The sequence below is a fragment of the Aquarana catesbeiana genome, linkage group LG04, assembly GCF_042186555.1.
Source record: "Aquarana catesbeiana isolate 2022-GZ linkage group LG04, ASM4218655v1, whole genome shotgun sequence".
Classification (NCBI taxonomy): Eukaryota; Metazoa; Chordata; class Amphibia; order Anura; family Ranidae; genus Aquarana; species Aquarana catesbeiana.
In genome coordinates this window covers 634,873,897-634,896,132 of record NC_133327.1, presented here as the reverse complement: position 1 = coordinate 634,896,132, position 22,236 = coordinate 634,873,897, and the positions used below count along the sequence as shown (strand labels likewise).

At 45.4% G+C, this 22,236-nt stretch overlaps 1 protein-coding gene across 1 annotated transcript in view; it reads right to left on the bottom strand.

Annotated features, from left to right (window-relative positions):
* USH2A (usherin) overlaps window positions 1-22,236 on the bottom strand; it is a 1,400,924-nt gene that overhangs the window by 992,115 nt on the left and 386,573 nt on the right. Inside the window, exons 20-21 of the mRNA XM_073628975.1 lie at window positions 20,433-20,442; window positions 11,606-11,750 (exon numbers count right to left, since the gene is read on the bottom strand). Of these exons, the coding sequence (XP_073485076.1) occupies window positions 11,606-11,750; window positions 20,433-20,442 (155 nt within the window). The remainder of the gene's footprint in view (window positions 1-11,605; window positions 11,751-20,432; window positions 20,443-22,236) is intronic.

Genomic DNA, 22,236 nt, shown 5'->3' with positions numbered 1-22,236 from the left:
TTACAAATTTCCGAATTTTCTAATTTGCAAATATACGATTTTACGAATATATGAATGTACGAATTTACGAACGTACAAATGTAAAAATGTACGAATGTACGAATGAACGAATGTACGAATGAACGAATGTTCGAATTTACGATTGTACGAATGAACGCATTTCCGAATTTAAGAATGAACGAATTTACGAATCGCGATCATAACGAATGACCCGAAAAACGAAAAAAATAATAAACTAATGAAACGAAAACGAAAATGAACAAATTTTTTGGCTGTGCACATGTCTACTGTCAACTAGCTGGCTCATATCCTTGTAAAAAGAGAGGGGGGGCATTGACCCCTTGAGAGTCGGTGCCCGCCGATACAGAGCCCTTCTCCTGAGCCCTGGGCGATGGCTGCCTCTCAGCATGCTCTTCCCCTACTTTGAGTGGGATCACTCTAGCAATCACCCCTTCGGCTAGAGGTACCTCTTCTTCCTGAAAGCATACAGGTATCTCTTCCTGCCATGCCACTCCAATAGCACTCTGAATTGGTCCAGGTCATACTCAGCTTCCATTTCCACAATGTAGGCCTGGTGTCCTGGGGCCAAGGTGCTTATCCACTTTCTAATCTCTCTCAGTGTGTTTACTTCCAGATATCTCCAGAACAGTGCTCTTTTCTGCTTGAGTTCCCTGACTTTGGCCCCAAACAACTGCAACCACCAAAGCGGCTCCCCACGCCGGATTGTGGCTCTTGTCTAGGTTGACTAGGGCTGGCTGCAGATGGCATCCTGGATGACCCCCCAAATGTAGCACACCCCCTTGGGGACTGCTTAGATTTACCTGCTCATCTGCACCACCATGATACTGTGAACATTCCAACACACCTGACACTCTAGATTCAGACATCTTTGCACCACCTTAACTAGGGGTGCAAAGGATCGTCATCGATCCGTGATCCGATCCGCGGAGGTTGATCCGATCCGCGGAGGTTGATCCGATCCGCGGAGGTTGATCCGTACAGGACACCTCTGTGGCCTCGGCCATAGGAAAGGCCGCGGCTTTGGCCTAGCTCCGGAGCGGCGGCCAACTTGGTACACCCGGCGGCCGTTTAGCACGTCGAATGACGGAGCGATCACTTGTAACAAACCGGCGTCATGTCAATACGCGGGTTCCTCTCTCTCTCCCCTCTGTGTACTGATCTGTACAGTGGAGGGGAGAGATCGGATGGCAGCAGTGCCAATACTCTGCAATGCCCTGCCAATGCCCTGCTGCAATTCCCTGCCAATACCCTGCCAATAGGGAGATTGTGGATATTACTGTGGGGGAGATTTTTTTTTTTTGTTGATCCGAAAATGATCCGAACCGTGACTCCTGATCCGAGGAACGATCCGAACCGTGAGTTTTTTGATCCGTTGCACCCCTAACCTTAACCACTTCGATACCAGGCACTTAGACACCTTCCCACCCAGGCCAATTTTCAGCTTTCAGCGCTGTCGCAATTTGAATGACAATTGCACGGTCATGCTACACTGTACCCAAACAAATTTTTTATCATTTTGTTCCCAGAAATAGAGCTTTCTTTTGGTGGTATTTGATCACCTCTGCGTTTTTTATTTTTTACGCAGCAAATAAAATAAGACCTAAAATTTTGAAAAAAAAGTTTTTCTTTGTTTCTGTTAACATTTTTTGTAAATAAGTATGTTTTCTTCTTCAATGATGGGCACTGATATGGCTGCACTGACGGGCACTGATACGGCAGCACTGATGGGCACCGATGGATGAGGTGGCACCAATAAGTTGGCACTGATGGGCACTGATGATGGGCACTGATACAGCACTGATGGGCACTGATAGGTGGCACTGATGGGCACTGATAGGTGGCACTGGTATGCGGCACTGATGGGTACTCATAGATGGCACCGATGGGCACTCATAGGCGACACTGATGGGCACTCGTTGGTGGCATTGATTGGTACTTATGGGTGGCACTGATGGGTACTTATGGGTGGCACTGATAGGTGGCACGGATGGTAACTGATGGGCACTGATGGGCACAGATGGGCACTGACAGGTGGAACCGATAGGCACTGACAGGTGGCACTGATGACACTGATTGGTGGCACTGATTACACTGATTGGTGGCATTGCTGGGCAGAACTGAAATATCATGGTGCCAATCAGTGCCCATTTGTGGGCACTGATTGGCACAGATCGGGCACATTGTGCACATGTGGATGGCCATGGGTTACATATTTGGCCATCTACATGTTGCCCCCTTCCCTGGTGGTCCTAGTGGCATCCCTGGTGGTCCAGTGTGGTCATCTGAGGGTAGGCTGCGCTGATAAACAATCAACGCAGACCCCCCTGTCAGGAGAGCCGCCGATCGGCTCTCCTCTACTCGCGTCTGTCAGACGCGAGTGAGGAAAAGCCGATCAACGGCTCTTCCTATTGACATCGTGATCAGCTGTGATTGGACACGGCTGATCATGTGGTAAGGAACCTCCGCCGGAGGCTCTTTACCAAGATCGGTGGATCGGTGTGTCAGGCTGACACACCGCTCCACCGATCGGCACGACACGCGCCCGCGAGGGTGCGCAGCAGCATGTTATCCTGCTGGATGTCATATGACGCCCAGTCAGAATAACGGAACCACTGCCCAACCATCAATCTGCTATAGGCCAGGCAGGAAGTGGTTAAAGTAATAAATCAGACAACTCAGCGAGTATATACTCTATTAACGTTTACTGAAATAACTCAAAGAAGGTCTTGTTGCAAAGAGGAGGTAATAGATCAGCTGAGCTTTGGATATCAATCCTAGCTCAGCGGAAGAATTCCTCTATATAATACAAGTTAAGACAATTTGGCAATACGGTATATTATATACACTTATGTACAATGGAGTACCACGTGAAAATGACCTGAAAGGATAAGCAAGAGTTTAGCATTAATCCTGGCAGGACTTCTAAAGGGGGAACCCAGGCTGGCCTATTTAACCTTTAATCCTAATGAGAGATCAATCAAACAAGAATGGTATGAGGGCCCTTTAAGTAGTAATGACAGCAATGTCCCAGTTGCAGGTCTGATGGTCTTCGCCAGCAGAAGTGCAGTAAAGTGTTTCCCCAGGGTAAAGCTGTCTGTACACAGTGTCCCAATAGAGCAACAAAGACAGAAGGAGAGTATCCCCTAAGTGGATTTTTAGGGCACTAACATAATTTGTAGAAAAAAAGTATTTTATCTAACACAATAAGCATGAGAAAAACAAAATATATTGGAATGGTTACAATTATTGTGTACAAAATCATAATAAAAATAATTATACATCTTTGTATACTCTGTATTTGACTGTTTAGTATTACTACATTATAGATGTATGATTGACCTTCTTATAAACACCCCTGAAGAAGGAGACATAGATACTCTGAAACGCGGTGAATTACGAGAACTTTACAGTCAATCATTGTGATGATTTTGTACTTTGTACACAATAATTTTAACCATTCCAATATATTTTGTTTTTATCACGCTTATTGTGTTTAATAAAATAAATTTTTTCTACTAATTATGTTAGTGCCTTAAAAGTCCACTTAGGGGATACCCTCCTTTCTAGTCAATTTGGATGTGGCACCTTATAGGGACACCCTCACCGATATAATTATTGCTCAATAGAGCAACAAAGGAAAGTTTGCAAAGGTGGCAATTGCCCTCTTACCAACGACCAGGCTGATACAATGCCTTCTGGACAGCGGCTCCCAGAGAGGCATCCTTGCAGCAGATCACTCGTGACAATCGTCTGATGCAAAGCACGAAGCCAAGGTTGCCGGACTGCCGAGGTGGTGCTGGATAGATGTCTGACGAACAGCAAGCAGTTCTAGGCCCTTCTCGACCCGGTTGGGATGTTGTACACCGTGTGGTAGGCTGCAACCTCACTTTCCCTGTACGTGGAGGTCCGTCACACACAAGGCCCGGGAGGAAGAGAGCGCGGGGCTGGTCTCTGGCCTCTTTTTAAGGATGAGCCGATCACCCCCCCCCCAGTTCGGTTCGCAGCAGAACATGCGAACAGGCAAAAAATTTGTTCAAACACACGAACACCATTAAAATCTATGGAACACGAACATGAATAATCAAAAGTGCTCATTTTAAAGGCTTATATGCAAGTTATTGTCATAAAAAGTGTTTGGGGACCTGGGTCCTGCCCCAGGGGACATGGATCTATGCAAAAAAACAGTTTTTTCGGGAGCAGAGATTTTAATATTATTTAAAGTGAAACAATAAAAGTGAAATATTCCTTTAAATTTCGTACCTGGGGGGTGTCTAGGGTGTTGAGGGCATGTGGCCTGGTACAGTTCAGGAGGGGGGGCGCTCTCTCGTTCCCCCTCTTTTCCTGTGGCCTGCCAGGTTGTGTGCTCGGATAAGGGTCTGGTATGGATTTTTGGGGGGACCCCCACGTCAATTTTTTAAAAATTTTGGTGCGGGGTTCCCCTAAAATGGATTTTGAAGGAGCCCCACGCCATTTTTTTAAAATTTTGGCATGGAGTTCCCCTTAATATCCATGCCAGACCTAAAGGGTCTGGTATGGAATTTGGGGGACCCCTATGCAATTTTTTTTTTACATTTTGGTTCGGGGTTCCCCTTAATATTCATACCAGATCCAAAGGGGCTGGTAATGGACTTGGGGGGATCCCATGCCGTTTTTTTTCAATGACTTTTATCTGTATTGCCGGGACCGACAATTTATTATAGCCGCGAGTAGTTTTAAATTACTTTTTTTCCTTTAGAAATGTCATTTTGTGCAGGGACTGTTCTAAACACGGGAAACACGCGCCACTTTACAGGCTTACTATAGACACCCCCGAGGAATGAAATTTAAAGGAATATTTCACTTTTATTGTTTCACTTTAAGCATTATTAAAATCCCTGCTCCCGAAAAAACATCCGTTTTTAAAACTTTTTTTTGCATTGATCCATGTCCCCTGGGGCAGGACCCAGGTCCCCAAACACTTTTATGACAATACCATGCATATAAGCCTTTAAAATTAGCACTTTTGATTTCTCCCATAGACTTTTAAAGGGTGTTCCGTGGCTTTCGAATTTGCCGCGAACACTCCAAATTGTTCGCTATTCGGCAAACAGGTGAACACCCGATGGGCTCATCCCTACCTCTTTTATAGCTCTTACCAGCAATCTCGTGGATGGTAGCAAAGATCCCTGGAATAAGTGGTCCAGGTAAATATGCATGTGAGGCAATTTCCATTCTGAGAAATTACCAATTCCACAATCCCTTTTGATTTGGCTCACAAATATAATGTCAGTTAGTGGTGCTGGGCACTAGAGGGACAATACGATACATGGAGATGATCAGGAATCGCTGTACTGTGCAATTGTAGTCCACATTGCTACATCACTTTTAAATAAAAGTGGGCAGAAAAAGCCCCAAAGCATACTTCTGGTATGGAGTAAACTCACTGTTTGGTACATATATATATATATATATATATAAAAATTATTTTGTATGTTTAGTGTTTGTTTGTGTGGTTAACTATCCAGTTTACTAACTTGGGTCCTTGGGTCCTTGGGTCCTTGTTCAATGATAACATTATATAAGGCCTGGTATTTTATTTATTCCTCTTATTTGGGGGGATTGGAGTGTTGTATGTTAATAAAATGTTTTTAATTTGTGGATTATAACTGTGGGGTGATGTACTGTACATGTACAGTTTAGCAATAAAAACCCAACATGTTTTTTTTTTTTTACCCTTCTACACCCTATCCAAAAAAACCTTGTCAATATATCAATAACCCCTTAGACATCCTACCCAGAGCATGGCATGTATTTAACATCTACAGTAATAGCTGCCATCAAATGTGTTTGTGTGGGTTAAAATATTTTTATTTTTTTACATTAATCATTATGTTTGTTATATTGTCACCAGTGAAGGCCGATTAGATAATTACTAATGCACAACTTTGTACAATGCAGCGCAAAATATGAAGTGCAATCCCAGCATTGGAAATCTGCAGATCCATCGCAGGCTCACAACAAGACAGCTCTGAGTAACCTAATGGGACATAACACACAGCAACATACTGTACGTAGGCAGCAGAAACAATCAGCGTGACATCCTGCGTGCTGTCTGACAAAGATGCACAATTTACTTAGCATCAATTTGGGATTCCGAATCTACATCACTTTGTAGGTTCCAAGACAGACAAGACAGCCCATCAGCATCATTACCCCACAAGACCCAGAGGCAAGTCTAAGTCAAGAAACACAGCTGCCTTAAGAATCTGCCAGAGAGCCAGATGCTGGAAAACATATACTCCTCAGATTAGCATCTGTGTTTTTAATTGCCATAGAAAAGCAACACAGGCAGAGAACGGGACATACATGCAAGAAAACTGCAACGCTAGCGACTTCTTTGGGAAGTAACATGATTTCATTAAAAAAAAAAAAAACACACATATTGCAATCTGTACTCCATAATCCTTTGTCAACTGATTAATGTTAAAAGGGTAACTCCAGTTTTGTTAAGATTCTTTCCTTCTTATGATCTGTAGATAACGAGACTGGCCATGCCAATGAACCTTTTAAGTGGGAGTATCTGAATACTATAATTACATAGTATCCCTCCAGTGTCCTAGAGTTTTTTTTCACACAAACCTTGCACAAAAATTACGAGCTCAACTTATCTTGCAGACCCTCCACCCGCCAAGTAAACATGAACAGGTAATATGATATTGAACCCTCAGTTTTTTAAGCACTTTCAGCAGCTGATTTAATCACTTACTAAATATGCAGCTTTGTTATCTTTTATTTTTTGCCTATTAGACATGTGCACTGCCGAAAAATATTTTCGTTTTCGTTTCATTCGTTTTTGTTTTTTTTTGTTTTTCGGGTCATTCGTTATGATCGCAATTCGTAAATTCGTAAATTGATAAATTCAAAAAATTCACAAATTCATATAATTTGTAAATTCGTAAATCCGAAAATAAGAAAGAAAATCCGAAAATTCAAAAGAATAACTAAATATTTAACTAATCATAAATAACTATTAAATTATAGGTATTGTAATTTTCTTTCAAATTTGGCTGTTAGTGAACGTAACAAATACAAATTTATCCGAAGTTACAAATTATCCAAAATAACGAATGCCGTATCAAACAAATGGAACAAATTAATAATAATAAATAATAATAATAAAACGTTTTTATTATTGTTACTAATTATTATTAATTTGTTACGTTCCATCCATTTAGATGCGGCATTCGTTATTTTAGATAATTTGTAACTTCGGATAAATTCGTATTCATTACGTTCACTAACAGCCAAATTTGAAAGGAAATTCCAATACCTATAATTTAAAAGTTAGTAATAGTTAAGTTATTATTAGTTATTATTTCAAAATTTTCAGGTTTTCGGATTTTCAAATTTTGTATTTTCTGAATTTACGAAAAATTGTTTAATTTGGATATTTCCGAATTAATGAATTTGTCGAAATTCATTATAAAACAAATTCGGAATGAAACAAATTGCACATGTCTATTGACTATGGTCCATTTTAAGCTGGCCATGATCACTGCCCCATGTTTCATGTTTCAGGGCAGATCTTTTCTCTTGCAACATCCTATGGAGCCACCTTTGCATTCAGGGACTAGAGCTATGTCTCCTACACTGTGTTTATCAATAGAAACAAACAGCCCTGTAGCTTAGGATGGCAAGGTATTCCTCTGCCCCCCTGTCCTCCTCCTCCCCCATCCTTCTCCAAGCTAACAGACTGGCTAGAAACTGCACTGCCCATTTTTACTCTTTCCTGTGAAGAACGGAAGTTCAGGGAAGCTGCACTAAGAAAGCAGGAGCTGGCAGCATTAAAAGTTGTAAACTGCAAGTGCTGGTCTATGAACTTTAGCAAATAATTTACTGGGGAATATATATTTTATTGTGCTTAATGTGTTAAGCTAAAAAACACTATGGCCCCTTTCACACTGGCGATTCGATCAGGTACGCCTGTCAGTTTTTCAGGGGGACCTGATTGGACCCTCCAGTTTCTTCTATGGAGTGGCAGATGTCAGCGGACACATGTCTGCTGACACCCGCTGCCATCCAATCTGATCCTGTCTACCAAAAACAGACAGGTGGTGGTCCTATTCCCCATCCGTTTGGCAGATCGCTTATCTGTTTACCTCTGATTGCCCCATAGAGGAGAACAGGACTGTGTTAGTTTCTGCTCCGCATAGCATCTCCTCAGCAGGGCACTGAGCTGAGAGTGTCTCTCTCATACAGCTCAGAGCCAGCACTGACAGTTCTCCCTCCCCCTCCCTCCTCTCTCACACTGGATGAGAGAGGAGACAGCCAATCTGCTCCTTCTACCACTGCCGCTCTCCTCCTGTGTGTGTACCACGGGAATTGTGACCTTGTTAGCTTCACACTTGACTTACCACGGTACACACACAGAAGGAGAGCGGTCGGGGGAGAAGGAACAGATTGGCTGTCTCCTCTCTCATTCCATTGCGAGAGAGGAGGGAGGGAGAAGGGAGAACTGTCAATGCCAGCTCTGATCTGTATGAGAGAGACACTCTCAGCTGAGAGCCCTGTGACTAGCAACCCTGCTGGGGCCCCCAGACAGTGGGGGAATGCCAAGGCCCGGTCGCAAGTGCGACTGTTGCGACCCTGGTAGTTCCGCCACTGACTTGTGATCTGCCTGACTTTTTCTGCTCAGCAGCTATCCTTATTGTTAGTGTAATTTATGTGTGGCCCAAAACAATTCCTCTTCTTCCAATGCGGCCCAGGAAGGTCAAAAGGTTGGACACCCCTGACCTACAGGATTAGCAGACCGTACATTTTGTTGGAAGGTCCATGCTAAGAATCTCACAAAAGATGAACTGTTAGTGCAGTACATTCTAAGCACAGTGCAGAGAGTTTTACCACCAGCTCTGTGCAGATTTTGGGAAAGGCAGTAAATCAAAAAGGAAAAAAAGACTTGAATAGAGATTCTGGGGAACAGTGTGCACAAACTGTACTTCTAAAGGCAGCTTTTAAGAAAACATGGCTGTTTTCAGGTTCACATGGAAAGCAATTTTTATGGAAAATTAAACAGAAAAAAACAGAACCTATACAAAATAAAAGAAAGACTATAGTTATGCCTCGTACACACGATCGGAAATTCCGACAACAAAATCCATGTTTTTTTTCAGACGGATGTTGGCTCTAACTTGTCTTGCATACACACGGTCACACAAAATTGGATGGAAATTCCGAACATCAAGAATGCGGTAACGTACAACACGTATGACAAGCCGAGAAAAATGAAGTTCCATAGCCAGTGCTGCTCTTCTGCTTGATTCCAAGCATGCGTGGCACTTTGTGCATCGGAATTGTGTACACACGATCGGAATTTATGCGAACAGATTTTGCTGTTGGAAAAATTTGAGAACCAGATCTCAAATTTTGTGCGACGGAAATTCCAATGGAAACTGTCCGATGGAGCCTACACACAGTCGGAATTTCCGACAAAAGGCTCCCATTGAACATTTTCCGTCGGAAAATTTGACCGTGTGTACGGGGCATTAGACTTCCAAATTGTCAAAGCACATGTAATCACATCTCATCTTACATTTGAGATCAAACACAAGTTACGGGTACTTAAAGAGCAATGCATGAAAGGCATCGGGGATGCAGCCATACTATTTGAAAATATGCTGTCCAAAAGTCAACTGGAGGATATGGAAGTGGGGAATGTTGACTCAGTAGAGGACAACCACAGGGACCAAATTTAAAAAAAAAATTTGGGCAAACCCTATGCTTGTAAGTCAATTCTTCCATCCTCAAACTAGAACTGATGCCAATGCACTATTGCAACAGAGTTGGGGGAGTGGGTGAAAGCCATTTTTGTAAAATCAATCCAAGTGATTTATTACTTCCTCTGGGATAATGCCCAGGATAGCTAGTTGTGGATCTAGGGGGACTTAAGTAGAACGAGCAGGGCCCTCTGATTTCTCCTGTATTGAGTTGTATTGTAACTCTACTGTCTGCTCCCATGTTGTAAAGCTCTGCGCAAACTGTTGGCACTATATAAATCCTGTATAATAATAATAATATATGTCATTGAGTACCTGAAAAAGGAGGACCAGTAGCAATGAAGTTTGGGGCATCTCCATAACATGTGTATGAGGGTGCCAGTATCTGTGGTACATCTAGGACAGCAGGGAGAGGCAATTCTCCCCCAAGAGGTGGAGCCTGTGTTTTGCCTGATTGGGACCAAACTGTTGCACCCAACACTGACAGGCTTACAATGATCAGCTGTTATTCACGTACTGCATATAGCACTTTTATCCCAAAAGGAACAAAATTGTTTGCTGTATCAGCTTATAAAGTATTAGCTAGAGTTCAGGTTCAATTTGTTAGTGTATCTAAATCTGCTAGTACATATAACACCCCAGGCTGTCAATACTGCTGTCCAAAGGTGTCTCTGTTGCTCCTTCATCCATATTGGGGGCACTCTAATACAGGAGGTGTGTTACTGGCCAGATCACCAGATGAAAACAGAGGAAAAAAGGCAAAGTCCGGTTCACACATATGCGATACGGGAACCAGTGCAGTTCCAGTGTGGATTCCATTATCGCATGTCACTCGCCGGTAGTTCACACTGACATCTGCAAACTGCTGCCGGGTGTCAATGTAAAGTTAATGACACCCCCAGATTGGTTCGCAGACCGCAGTGCGAACTGTCAAATAAGATCGCATAGGTGTGTACCAAAAAAGTGTTCTGCGACCTTTTGGTGCAAATGCGATATGATTTCAGCCATACAGTTTGTATGGCTGAATTTGCACAGACATGTGATCTGCACAGCAATGTGGTGTGAACCCAGCCTAAAAAAAAAGAAAACAAATGCAGCTACCACATCAAATGGTTAGTAAGCAATATTTTACATTTTTGGTTTTGGATTTAATACCTGTTAATGGTCAGAGGAAATATGGTGGCCCTCCTGCAGACTGGGTTGGAGAAGCCCCTCCACTTGGGACAGGAATATTTATCAACAATATCCCTCAAAAAATCTATGAGGATAAATTATTTCAACTTTTTTCAGGCTGCTGGAACATTGTATGAGCTTTGTCTTATAGACTGTTGTAGACTGGTGCCGGAGAGTCTGAGGTGGGGTGGGATCACTGATTAATCAAAGCATTGTCTGGGTGGCCAGTGACCTAAGTCACCTAGGCCTGTTTAGGTGACTAGTTGTTAATTAGATCACTGTTAGCTGTTGGCTGTTCCTTAAATGTGCTAATGAGACTACTGTTTACAGTTTGCATTGTTAGGGTAATGTGATCAGGCTCCTACCTGATCTTATGTGCTATATATTCTGTGTGAATTTATAATAAAGTGAGTTCCAGTTTGCACCTAAGCTTGTGTCGTCTAGTTCTTGGGTGCTCAGCTACAATACCCTGTTCCTGGTTCCAGGGTGGAGGAAGCTGTATCTTGACAGAGAAACCCAAACTGGGTGAAGGATGGTCTGTCACATTACTGTTTTCCTGTTAATCTGATATTCTTTAATGGTTCCATGTTATAATAAAGTCTATTTATACCACATTATTGTTCTTTTTTTAATAATGTCATAGTATATAAAATTCTCACCTGCTGCCAACGTCTTCCCAAATTCAGGGTCACTGGTCACACAGCCCACCTTATTGCACAGTGTTACAGTAAAGATGTATTCCATATAAGGCTCCAGCCCCGATGCTTCATAAAAAAATTCATCACTCTCAGCAACATAGATCACCTGGAAAAAGACAACTGTGTATATTTAGAATTGCCTGATACCAACATATAAAATGGGACATCTAAGTCAAGTTTAAAGAGAATCTGTCATTTGTTCATTTAAGGAAAAGGACAGGTTCTCTTCCCAAGCCACACCCTTCACTCACTAACACTTATGTTTGCTGTGCTCACTTCATGCTCCATTTGACTTTTGGAGCCCTTGGAAATACCTTGTATTTCCAGGTATGGAGGAGCATGTGACCTTCTCCCCTTCCTTCCAGGGTGCACTGGGCCTGGGCGCCCAATCACCAGGCCAAACACTAGGACATGGAGGAGAGGAGAAGGTCTTTAACCTTGTGTAAGTTCCACCACACCGACCTGGAGCTCAGATAGAGATTAGAGTCTCTAATTCTGCTCAGACCAACAGAGCAGCGGTGGAGCACAGAGAAGGTAAGTATTGGTGAATGGAAAGGGAATCTTTTCAAGACAACCTATCACTTTGCCCTGAATGATTCACATCAATGCATTGTGGTAACATGTGGCAAAATGCACATTAGGTGTTAGTGTAATGCCCCGTACACACGGTCGGATTTTCCGACGGAAAATGTGTGATAGGACCTTGTTGTCGGAAATTCCGACCGTGTGTAGGCTCCATCGGACATTTTCCATCGGATTTTCCGACACACAAAGTTTGAGAGCAGGCTATAAAATTTTCCGACAACAAAATCCGTTGTTGGAAATTCCGATCGTGTGTACACAAATCCGACGGACAAAGTGCCACGCATGCTCAGAATAAATAAAGAGATGAAAGCTATTGGCCATTGCCCCGTTTATAGTCCCGATGTACGTGTTTTACGTCACCGCGTTCAGAACTATCAGATTTTCCGACAACTTTGTGTGACCATGTGTATGCAAGACAAGTTTGAGCCAACATCCGTCGGAAAAAATCCTAGGATTTTGTTGTCGGAATGTCCGATCAATGTCCGACCGTGTGTACGGGGCATTAAAGTTGTGGTTAGCATGACCCATTCAAGTGAATAGGGGTGGTCTGCAAGCACCGCATCATCATCGCCTGGAATGCACACGGTATTGGTACACTAGTGCGAGGATCAAAGGGTTAAAGCAAGTGGTGAGGAGGTGATACAATGTCTCCCTACCACCTGTCAAATGTTATGGTTACAGGAAGAGTAATGCCCTGTACACACAGTCGGACATTGATCGGACATTCCGACAACAAAATCCATGGATTTTTTCCGATGGATGTTGGCTCAAACTTGTCTTGCATACACACGGTCACACAAAGTTGTCGGAAAATCTGATCGTTCTAAACGTGGTGACGTAAAACACGTACGCCGGGACTGTAAACGGGGCAGTAGCCAATAGCATTCCTCTCTTAATTTATTCTGAGCATGCGTGGCACTTTGTGCGTCGGATTTGTGTACACATGATCGAAATTTCCGACAACGGATTTTGTTGTCGGAAAATTTTATAGCAAGCTCTCAAACTTTGTGTGTCGGGAATTCCGATGGAAAATGTGTGATGGAGCCTACACACGGTCGGAATTTCCGACAACAAGGTCCTATCACACATTTTCGGTCGGAAAATCCGACCGTGTGTACAGGGCATTAGCGTTAGGGTTGTAGGAAAGGTACAGTAAGTATAAGGGGTTAGTGTTAGGGTTGTAGGACAGGTAAGTAAGGGGTCAGTGTTAGGGTTGTAAGAAGGGTAAGTGTAAGGGGTCAGTGTTAGGGTTGTAGGAAGGGTAAGTGTAAGGGGTCAGTGTTAGGGTTGTAGGAAGGGTAAGTGTAAGGGGTCAGTGTTAGGGTTGTAAGAAGGGTAAGTGTAAGGGGTCAGTGTTAGGGTTGTAGGAAGGGTAAGTGTTAGGGGTCAGTGTTAGGGTTGTAGGAAGGGTAAGTGTAAGGGGTCAGTGTTAGGGTTGTAGGAAGGGCAAATGTAAGGGGTTAGTGTTTGGGTTGTAAGATAGGTAAGTGTAAGGGGTTAGTGTTAGGGTTGTAGGAAGGGTAAGTGTAAGGGGTTAGTGTTTGGGTTATAGAACGGGTAAGTGTAAGGGGTTAGTGTTAGGGTTGTAGGAAGGGTAAGTGTAGGGGTTTAGTGTTAGGGTTGTGGATGGGTAAGTTTAAGGGGTTAGTGTTATGCCGTGTACACACGACCGGACTTTTCGGCATCAAAGGTCCGAAGGAACGAATCCGTCGGACAATTCGACCATATGTGGGCTTCATCGGACCCTTTCTGTCTAAAAATTTGACGGACCTTAGAAATAGAACAAGTTTCAAATCTTTCCGACGGACTCGATTCCTATAGAAAAATCCGTTCGTCTGTATGCTAGTCCGACAGACCAAAAATGACGCAAGGGCAGCTATTGGCTACTGGCTATGAACTTCCTTATTCTAGTCCGGTCGTACGTCATCACGTTCGAAAGGATCCGACTTTGGTGTGATCGTGTGTAGGGAAGTCTGTTTTGTCGGAACTCCGTCAAAAAGTCCTTTGGAGTTCATTCCGACGAAAAGTCTGCTCCTGTATACGCGGCATTAGAGATACATTAAGGGTGTTATGGTTCCAGAAAGGATTAGTGGGAGGGTTAGTGTTAGGGTGACAGAAATGACTAGTGTTAGGGTCAATGTTACAGGGAGGGTTAGTGTTATAGGGAAAGTTAGTGAGATGGTTAGTGTTAGGGTTACAGGAAGGGTAGGCTAGTTGGCTGAGGGCATGAGGGCTAGTGTTAGCTTTACAGAGAGGGTTACTGTTAGGGATACCCAGAAGATCACTGTAAGACAACGTGGGCCACATGCACATGGCCGATTACATGCAGCCTGTGGATTCCAACAGCAACAATCAGCAGATTCCTACAGCTGGAATGACCAGGGCATAGCAGCCGCCCTTCAGCCTATTTAAAACAATGACAGGCTGACAGCGCCCGCTGCTGTTCACATTTAGCTGCACACAGAGCGGATATCTGAGGTTATGGATGAATGCCAGGTGCGTCCAGACTCAGACATCTGTCCCTAACAGCGGGTAACTGCTCTATGTGCAGCTATATGTGAACAGCGATGGCTGCTGTCAGCCTGTCATTGTTTTTAATAGGCTGAGTGGCTGCTGCTATTCCCATGCTCCGATCATTCCAACCTCAAAAATCAACTTATTCTTCCTGCTGACCTCCACAGGCTGCCTGTAATTGGCCATGTGAAAGAGGCTTTAGGGTCCATTCACACCAAAAGCTGCACTGCACGTTTTTTGCATGTGTGGTGACTTGTGTTTGACACTTTTTTTTACGTGCATTTGCATGCATATGTGGTGCATTTTTCCTAAGCTTGCATTTCCTTTGAGATCACTTCTGTCTTTTTTCTTCTTTAGGCTTTTATGTGTGGCCACTGCATTGCAGTGCATTTTCAGGCATTTACATGCCTTTGCAAACGTTTCTGCACATTTGAGAAAAAATGCAGCTTGCTGTACTTTTTTTTTTCACAGTAGTGTACTGTAAGGGCTAGTTTACACTTGCTTCAAAACATAGCTTCGGACACGCTTTGTTAAAGCTCTCTGAATGCCAGTCAAAGCCTCTGTCGCTAAATAAAATGGTTAGCTTACAGTTCTGTTTACACCTTACTTTTGCTTGGTACTTCGATGAGGCTTTGGTGGAGATTCGATGGGGCTTCAGTGGGGCTTCAAGCGAGCTTTGCCATAGACTTCTATGGAGGCTTTGAAGACGCTTTGAAGCACCACTAAAGCTACATGGGGTATCATTTTTGAAGCAAAGTTGAAGCAAAGCAAAGCAAAAGCAAGGTGTAAACAGGACTGTAAGCTAATCATTTTATTTAGTGACAGGGGCTTTGACTGGCATTCAGAGAGCTTAGTTTTGAAGCAAGTGTAAACTAGTCGTTAATGTGTGTCGAAGCCGAAGCAAGTGTAAATGAGCCCTAATAGTGGAAACTATCCTCATAGGATAATGTAGATTCTGCACTGTATGCAATGGGAATGCAATCAAAAATGCATAAAACTGGATCTGGTGTGCATGGGCCCTTCACGTTAACTTTTAAGTTAGGGTTAGACCCCTTTCACACTACCAGCGCCCGGGCTAGTTTTAGCGGCGATTTACAGTCGTTTTTGCGGAGCTTTTTAGGGCGCTTTTAAGCCCCAATAGCGGCCGAATAAAGGGTTAAAGCTGCCGAGGCGCTTCGGCGGCTCCGCCCATTGATTTCAATGGGCAGGGGCACTTTAGGAGTGGTGTATTCACCGCTCCTACAGCGCTGTAAAGAAGCTGCTTGCAGGACTTTTTTTTACATCCTGCCAGTGCAGCGCCCCAGTGTGAAAGCACACGGCTTTTACACTGGGATTGCAGATGAGGCTTTTTGCAGGTGCTTTACAGGTGCTATTTTTAGCGCTAAAGTGCCTTAAAAATGCGTGTGAAAGGGGTCTTAGAGATTATTAGTATTATGCCGCGTACACACGAGCGAACTTTTCGACTGGACTTTAAATTTGGAACATGTTTCAAATCTTTACGTCGGAACTCCTCCGGACCCAGTTCCTATCGAAAAGTCCTCTCGTCTGTATGCTAGTCCGACAGACGAAAACCGATGCTAGGGCAGCTATTGGTTACTGGCTATCAACTTCCTTATTTTAGTCCGGTCGTGCGTCATCAAGTACAAATCCGTCGGACTTTAGTGTGATCGTGTGTAGGCAAGTCTGTTTGTTCGGAAAGTCCATCGGAAGTCTGCCGAAAGTCCGTCGGATAGACCATCGGACCAGTCCGGTCGAAAAGTCCGCTTGTGTGTACGCGACATTAGGGTTACAAGGGATTTAAGTTTAAGTATTAGGGTTACAAGGGATTTTAGTGTGAGGGTTATAAGGAAGGTTAATGTGAGAAGGAGCTTAGGGCAGGGAATTGCTCTCAGAGCTGGAAGCTTTTCTTCAGAATCTCTCCTTTGCAAAAGTATGTATTATTTGAAAAGCTGTTTTTCTTTTCAACAACACTCACTGATCCTCCAGCCATACAACCATGTCTCTTCAGCCGATAATCTGGCCTGAAATCGTCTTTTCCGTCTTTGATCCGGCGCTGCTTTCACCTTTACTCTGTCAGGACACACGCTGCTTCCCTATATACTGGAGGAAAGCTCTGTTCTTTTATCTTTCCGAACCCCTTATACTTCTAGATGGTAATCTTGAATAGATTTGGTTCTCTCCTATTTTTCTGTTGTATGTTAAAATTCACTGTATGTGTAGCGCTGGTAGATTTGCAATCTACCGCACGTTAGGTAAATTTAGTAACTTGTTCGTTAAATAGGTTAGGTTTGCCTCTGTTCCAGCTTGGCTGACGTTGTGTGTGTTTCCATGCTCACCGGTGGGTGTCGCTGTTACCACTGGTCAGGGTTGGAAAGGCAACATGTTGAAGCGTATGGATGTTCTTCTGTCCCGGAGACAACTCGGTGGAGGTGGTCCTCCGAGTTGCATTCTGGGCGAGGGTATTTATGGGAAAGACGCCATATTTTGGGGTTGGTTTTTCAGCCACCTGCTGGTCCTCCTGGCCGACAGGTATGCGTTAAGGAGCTACCTCGTGGTCCTCCGTTCCGGAGGCCCACGATGCTGCGGCGCAGGGGTGGATCCAGAGGCTTGTCTGGGGCTTACCACCGCGGCCGAGGAATGGTCCTGAGCTGTCGGTCCTGTGTGGCGAAGCTGGACAACTGAGGAGATCCCAGGGGAGGACCCGTCTTGGAGGGATCACGCAGCGTGCTGGTCTATAGAGGGGACTGGTGACTTGGTTGGAGGATGTATCCGAAAGTAACTATACAGCATAGTGTTGCCGGGTTGGCTTAAAGGTTCAGGCACTGTGACTGACATTCATTACAGAAAATCTGATACATCCTGTGGCATAGGATCGTACAAATTTTGTTCCCAAGCAAGTCTGTGGCAGAGACTTTGATTCGTGCTGCGTGCTGGCTGCTAGGCTGGTGAGAGAGGTCTATCCAGACAAGCAAGAAGTGTGTCCCACGAGGGGAGCGCATTCCATACAATATCTGAATTCTACCCGAACATTTGCTAAAAGAACCCTAAAGGAAGATGTTTGAGTTTCTTCTGCAGTTTCCCTTTCGTCTCTTTCCTGCTATTTCCTAAGTCAAGTGTTTAATAAAGCATTGAAAACGTACTCCAGTGTTGGTGCGTGTGTCGTCCAGAAGTAAATTCAACGGAACCCTAGACCTGGTGCCGGTGAAACAGAGGGAAGCAGAGTGAAGGTAACAGACCCGCTTAAACCAGCAGCTCCACCGAGAGTTATTGCTACATATGTACTTGTGAAGATGTTTATCTGGGCATCATTTTTATTAAAGAGATATTAAACCCAAAAGCAAATATTTATTATATTGCGGTTTATCAATTCTTAGATGTGATGGCTGCATTTGTTTTCTTTTTTAGGCTTTCTTTCCTTTATTTTTACCTGGTGATCCTGCCAGTAAGTTAGTTGTTTTTACAAGAGAACCAGCTCACCTGCAAATGTTGCAATTAGAAGATTGAAACAAACCATACACACTGACAGAGGTGATTACAATGATTTGGAGTTTGGCTTCAATTTGTTGGTATATCTAAACCTGATAGTCCATCTACCACTCCCCTCCCCCCAGATTAAAAATTCTGTGGTCTAAGGCTAGGTTCACATCTATGCGGTTGATGCGGTTTTCCGATGCGTTTTTTGTTTTAGAGCATGCAATTTTTATGCATTTTTGCATGTAGTTTTCATGCGGTTTGCATTTTTTTTCTCTTTAACAAACTGTAAATAACCGGTTGTTCCCTGCTGACAGCTGAATGAATAAAAAAGAATTGCCAGGATTTGGGGGCCCCCTTGATAAAGGGGGCTTCCAGACTCCGATAAACCCCCTGCCCGCAGACCCCCAACAACCCTGGACATCAATATGGGGACAAGGTGTTTTAGGGGGGCAGAGGCCCCCTGCCCATGGCACCCCCCCTATGTTGAAGGAATGTGGCCTGGTATGGTTCAGGAGGGGGGGGATGCTCACTCGTCCCCTCCCTTTCCTGACCTGCTGGGTTGCATGTTCAGATAAGGGTCTAGTATGGATTTTGGGAGGGAGCCCATGCCATTATTTTAAAAATTTTGGCTTGGGGTTCACCTCAAAATCCATACCAGACCTGAATGTCCTGGTATGCATTTTGAGGGAGGATCCCACACCATTTTTTCTTGATTTCTTTATTGCTGGTGTTCTGACGAAAAGTGTCCCCCCATCAGGTAGAGTGAGGCCCGGAACGAAAGGACTGCAAGGAGGGATAGTGTAGGGCCGGGCATGACAGTGTGTCTAAGGGAGACACATATGGGGTTAATGTGGAAAGGAGTAATGGGAGTGGCAAGAAAGGGGAAGGTAAGAAAGAAGTTTTTGCCAAAGGGGAGTGGTTATATTTATAGAGGGGGCGGTGCAAAGGGTCAGTGTGAAGATGAACTTACAGGAGGAGGCAGTTTTTCTCACTGCTCCTCCATGATGGCAGAGATTGAAGCAATACCAGAGTGGCTGCAGAGACAGGCGCGGAGCTCATGGAGGATGAGGCAGACGGATCCCCGTCAGGTGAGGTGTCCCATCGCGGAGGTCGCGGCCTCCAGCGTGCTTTTCACCAGGGCCTGCATCTAGACCCATTCACCTCCCCAGAAGCCCGACAGAGGAGCGATCGCTTCCCCCGGCAAAACAGCATCAGCCACAGCTTTCAGCAGGCCCTGGGTGGTCCACACGCCGCCTGCCTAATCCGGTGGGTGGGGCCACGGGCCAACATGGCGCCGGTTCCCCGCACGGACATCGTGGGTCAGGAAGCAGGGCGGCATCCCCATCCGCACACAGCGATCAGAGGGGGGAGATGATGAGGGACGGAGAGCCGAGCAGAGACACGGAGGTGGTGGAGCGGGAGATCGGGAAGTCGGTGAGGGGGCGGAGCCTACCGGGACAGCGCTCGGTGGGACAAGATGGCGGAGGAAGAACAACACATGACAGCCAGGACATCGCCAGGTCAGGTCAGTGACGCCGGTCTGGAGAAGGAGGAATTTCGGGGGTGAAGCGGGCCCCACAACTGCCAAGCACCACGGCCTTAGGGATTTCATCTCCCGGGGGGCTTGCTATGCCACCCATCCTGGAACAGGACGAGAGGTCAGGGAAAGCATCAGGGGAGGAGGAACCACTAGTACCAGCGATAGAGAGAAACGCGGCGGCTGTTGGGGGAGCTCCTGGTCAGCCCGGTAAGTCAATGGTTAATTTGTCTTTGTCTGATGCATTGCAGGATGTGTTAGGGGTGGTAGCTGCGGGTACGGTTAGGCCAGCAGTTCCTTTGATACAGTCAGGGGGGGATACGCTGGGCCAGCAGGGGGCAGAGCACAGGCCTGCCAGTGCGGGGTCCGGTACACAGCTGACGGATTTATTGGAGGGCCTGCGGGCATTGTTAGGTAGATTTGAGGCAGTGGTTGGAGGAACTGGGGGATCTGGGGTGGAGATGCCCCCGGCAGCTCCGATACCCGTGCAGTCAGGGGTAGGAGTGGTCACCGAGAAGGCAGGGGAAAAAGGGGATACGGAGAAGGCGGAGAGGACCAATATGGTCAGGACCGCGAACGCGGCAAAGTGCGAGGTATACCTCTACTTCGAGGGCCTGCTGGGAGCTCATCTAAAACAGGAAGTCCGGGATAAGATTTACAAGGGCGAGTATGTGGAGATTTTTCGCTACTGCCATTGGAAAAAATTAACTTGGACAGGGTGAAACCTGATGATTCCAAGAAGGAGAACGAGGAAAGAAGGAGGTACAGGCTTATACCGTGTACATTTGTTAACTGGCTGCAAGCGTTTGCCATTATGGTGAGCGTTATTGGTGAGAAGAACCCCGAGCATTGCTCGGCTTTGTTCTGTTACATGGACGCTATAGGAGAGGCACATAGGGTGTACAGTGGTACTGCTTGGCTTAGATACAACGAGCAGTTCAGACAGCGCAGAGCAGTCCGCCCGTCTCTGCATTGGAATCATAAAGATATTAGCCTCTGGATGAGGCTTACGTCTTCAGCGAGAGCCCCGCCTCAGTTTTTTCAGGGGGAGGCCGGGGGTACACATTCCTCAGGACTGCCGGCCGGAAAGAAGTGGGGAGTATGCTGGCAGTGCAATGAGGGCTCCTGTAAATTTGGAGCAGCATACAAGTTCAAGCACGAGTGCTCTGGGTGAGGGGGAGCCCATATATTGTCCAGGTGTTTTAAGAGAGGGAAGCGTGCCAGCGACTCTGCTCAAAAGAGGGACGACGCCGGTGAGGGTGGAAAGGATGCTTCCTTTTCTAAGTAAGTATCCAGACAGGGAAGCGGCAAAGTTATTGGCTTCGGGGTTTCAGGACGGTTTTAAGAACCCGTGTTCGTTGGCGATGGTTCTGCCAAAGGCAAGGAATCTGACATCTGCTTTACAGCATCCGGGGGTGGTGGAGGACAAATTGGGAAGAGAAGTGGCCATGGGGCGCATGGGGGGGCCCTTTGCCAACAAACCCTGGCAGGATTTGGTGGTGTCACCATTGGGGGTGGTGCCCAAGAAGGAACCGAACAAGTTCCGCGTGATACACCACTTATCTTTTCCAAAAGCCATGTTCGCGGCTTTCAGCTCGTTTTTGGAGTGGGTGATTAGGGAGGTTTCCGGCTTAGGTTCAGTCATACATTATTTGGATGACTTTTTGTGTATAGGCCCCCCTGCTTCCTCTGTGTGTGCGATTCTACTTTCCACGTTGCAGCACATCGCAGGCAGGTTTGGTATACCATTGGCCGCAGAAAGAACGGAAGGCCCAACAGCTGAACTTAGCTTTTGGGGATAGTAATAGACTCAATGGCGATGGAGTGCCGATTGCCCAGAGGTAAGTTGGAGGACTTGCAGAAGGAAATTCGGAAAATCCACGGACTGCGGAAAGTTCAGTTGAGGACTCTGCAGTCGTTGCTGGGTAAGTTGAATCTTGCCTGCAGGATCATCCCCATGGGGCAGGTATTGCTGACGGCTGTCAGCAGCCACCGCGGGGGTAAAGGCCCCGACTCATTTTATTCGCCTGACCGAGGAACACAGGGAGGATTTAAAGGTGTGGTATGAGTTTTTAGCCTCATACAATGGCAGGGCGGTGTGGATGTCTGGCCCGGTGAGTAATTTCGATGTAGAGCTGGTTACAGATGCTGCAGGCTCCACGGGCTATGGTGCATTTTTCCAAGGGCAGTGGAGCGTGGAACCCTGGCCGCAGTCTTGGGAGAGGGCGGAGTTCCTTAAGAATTTAGTGCGACTGGAACTTTTCCAGTGGTGCTGGCTTTGGAACTGTGGGGGGAGGCATGCCAGATTCTACAGTTGAGAATAAATTGTGACAACATGAGAGTAGTGCAGGTGGTCAATCGCATGTCTGCGTCACCACAACCAGTTATACGGCTTTTGCGGAAACTGGTGTTGAGGTGTTTGAGATTAAATATTTTATTTATGCGGTGCACATCCCGGGTGTCGACAATTCGCTAGCTGACT